The 3,009-nt window shown below is 48.7% G+C and overlaps 1 protein-coding gene across 1 annotated transcript in view; it reads right to left on the bottom strand.

Moving 5' to 3' along the window:
• SPC24 (SPC24, NDC80 kinetochore complex component) overlaps positions 1 to 81 on the bottom strand; it is a 4,649-nt gene extending 4,568 nt beyond the window's left edge. The window contains exon 1 of the mRNA XM_005861387.2: positions 9 to 81. Coding sequence (XP_005861449.1) covers positions 9 to 65 — 57 coding nt within the window. The 5' untranslated portion in view covers positions 66 to 81. The remainder of the gene's footprint in view (positions 1 to 8) is intronic.
• Positions 82 to 3,009: the final 2,928 nt, after the last annotated feature.

Genomic DNA, 3,009 nt, shown 5'->3' with positions numbered 1-3,009 from the left:
TGGTTGGCGCCCAGGAGGCTCAGCAGCCCCTGGCACAACTCCTCCATGTCGCGGAAGGCCGCCATGACTGCGCGAGCGCCCATCCCGCGCAAATTTAACTGCTTGCTGGGTCCGCCCCCTTCCTGAAGAGACCCATTCCTATTGGCTTGATCCTCCGCCAGTCATTAACAATGGGGGACGCCCCTCTGGTCTGGCCTAGTACGCCTGCGCCGGGTCCTGCGTCCGTCATTGGCGATGGCCAATCGACGCAGGCCGGGTGGGGGGTGCCTCCAGGGCCTACCTGATGCGCCTGCGCAGACAGGAAAGCGGCTGCTAGAGCTTGAAGCTGTTGATACCTGCTTAGTTGGAGCACCTGCAGCAGGCAGGGCGGCGTTCTAGGGGCCAAGCAGGGAGTTGCTTCTAGTGGATCTGAGGTTTACAGTGTGCGCGGGAGACTCACAATAAATAAGGAAATTCTGTAAGTGGCTGCATAGCAAGATGGAGTCTACAACCAGATTTATTGGATTCCAATCCCAGCTTTGCTACTAACCAGCTGTGTTATCTTGGGCACATAATTCCATCCCTCTGTGCCTCACTTTCCTTCTCAATAAAATGAAGATCATCATTGTACTTGCTTCAGTGTTGGCGTGAGATTACATGAGGATGATCTCTGTGACTCAATAGGAACCATAGAGGTGTTAAATAAAACATATGAGCCCTGACTGGTTTGGCTCAGTGGATGGAGCGTCGGCCTGCGGACTGAGGGGTCCCAGGTTCGATTCCGGTCGGGGGCATGTGCCTTGGTTGTGGGCACATCCCCAGTGGGGAGTGTGCAGGAGGCAACTGAATCGATGTTTCTAACTCTCTATCCCTCACCTTCTCCCTTCCTCTCTGTAAAAAATCAATAAAATATATTTAAAAAACACATATGAAGTGCTAGCTGGTGAGGTGCTTAACGCACCAAACAGTAGAGGAAAGACAAACTGCACACTTGTGACATGTTCCTCAAACTGAGGTGAAGAAATAAAAGCAGCCGTTTCTACAAAATGTAATGGAAAAATTCAGTGCATTGTGTATGGAAGGTTAGTTAAGTACTTGTATTGTTTGGGGACACTCCAAATTCTGCATTTGTGTCCTGGGTGTGGCAGTTGTATTTTTGAAAAATGACTACAGAAATACCATAGTTCCAACCTTGTCACTCCCCATCAAAAGCTAGACTCTAACTCAGGGGTGGGCAAACTTTTTGACTCGAGGGCCACAATGGGTTCTTAAACTGGACCGGAGGGCCGGAACAAAAGCATGGATGGAGTGTTTGTGTGAACTAATATAAATTCAAAGTAAACATCATTACATAAAAGGGTATGGTCTTTTTTTTTTTTTTAGTTTTACTCATTTCAAACGGGCCGGATCCGACCCGCGAGCCGTAGTTTGCCCATGGCTGCTCTAACTCCTTTCCTCTTTAACATGAGCAGGACTTTGTGCAACAAATAGCATGTGGCAGAAGGGACACTGTGCAACTTCCAAGCATAGGTCAGAAACTAGGATACATCCTTTGCCTGGTGATAGCTCTCTCTCAGTTTTGGGGTGCTCTCAGCCCAGGCAATGTGAAGGTCCCAGATAAGCCAACATGAAGCACCAGACAAGTGAGTGAATATTGAAATGATTCCAACTCCCAGCCTTCAGGCCATCTCAGCTGACACCAAGAGGAGCAAAAATGAGTTGTCCCCATCAAGCCCTGCTCAAACTGCAAATCTGTGAGCAAGATAAATGTCATTGTTTAAAGCCAGTAAATTTGGGGGTAATTTGTTACACAGCCATGACACCTGAATGGCTGGGCCACATGTGAAATTCATTTTACTATCGGTCACATAAAAAATATCATTGAAAGTCACTGCTACAGCAGCAAGACCTCATCATAAGAAAGAAAACATGAACAGGATACTTTGAACTGGAACACCTGCTGTGAAGGCAATTAAACAGGGTCATAGGATAGTCACTAGATTTGGGGTGGGGGACGGTGGTCAGGATTGGACTTCCTGAGCAGGGGATATATGAACTAGGACCTGAGTGATGAAAAGGTGTTGGAATACAAACAGCCAGGGAGAAGAAAGAGCAAGTGCAAAGGCTGCTGAGGTGGGGAAATTCTTTAATTTGTTTAAGGAATAGCTAGGGGGTTGGCGTGGCTGGAGAGGGGTGAGCAAGAGGGTTGCCAGGAGCCCTGAAGTTCTCTCTGGCATAACAGGAATCATTGGAAGACATTAAGTAGGGGTGAACTAGGGAAGATCTCGATTCCAGATCTTCTGGAATCGAGAGAACTTTCGGGCTGACTGGATGTATAAAAAGAGGAAGAGAGTTTAGGACCCCAGAAGACCATCCCCAGATTTTTGGGGTTAAGAAGCTCCCCAGCCTTTGTCTCATGGACCAGCTAGAAGATTTAGAAGTCATGACACCTGCCCTGGTCGGTGTGTCTCAGTTGGTTGAGTGTCATTCCATGCACCAAGAGGTCACAGGTTCCATTCCTGGTCAGGGCACATGCCTGGGTTGTGGTTGCAGCCTGGATCCCCAGTAGGGCCACGCAGGAGGCAGCGCAATTGATATTCCACTCTCACATCGATGTTTCTCTCTACTTCTCCCTTCCTTTCTAACAATCAGCAGGAATATCTATAAAAGACGCCTCGGCACCTGAGTTATTTCCTGCAGAAATATTGGTGCCTGGTGTCTGGGCCTGGAGCCTGGTCCCCAGAGTCAGCACTGAAGGCCAGTGTTGCTCACCCTCCTGGTGGCTGAGCATTGGATGATGACATGGCTCTGTCACCATCAGCTGTGTGACCTTTGGTGGCAGGAGCTCACCTTCTGTGCCTGAAGGCAGTGGGGTGGATTACTTAACAAGGCAGGATGAAATAATGAGGAGATAAGGCCTGGGATTTGGTTTCTGGCTCTGCAGTTTACCTGTGACCTTGGCAAGTTCTTAACCTTTCTAAGCCATGGGCTAATGATAGCTCTCTTATCAGTGGGGGGTTGGGGGGTAGG

The sequence above is a fragment of the Myotis brandtii genome, unplaced genomic scaffold, assembly GCF_000412655.1.
Source record: "Myotis brandtii unplaced genomic scaffold, ASM41265v1 scaffold1496, whole genome shotgun sequence".
NCBI classification, from domain to species: Eukaryota; Metazoa; Chordata; class Mammalia; order Chiroptera; family Vespertilionidae; genus Myotis; species Myotis brandtii.
Note: the sequence above shows the minus strand (reverse complement) of the source record. Positions and strands in the feature narration are given on the sequence as shown.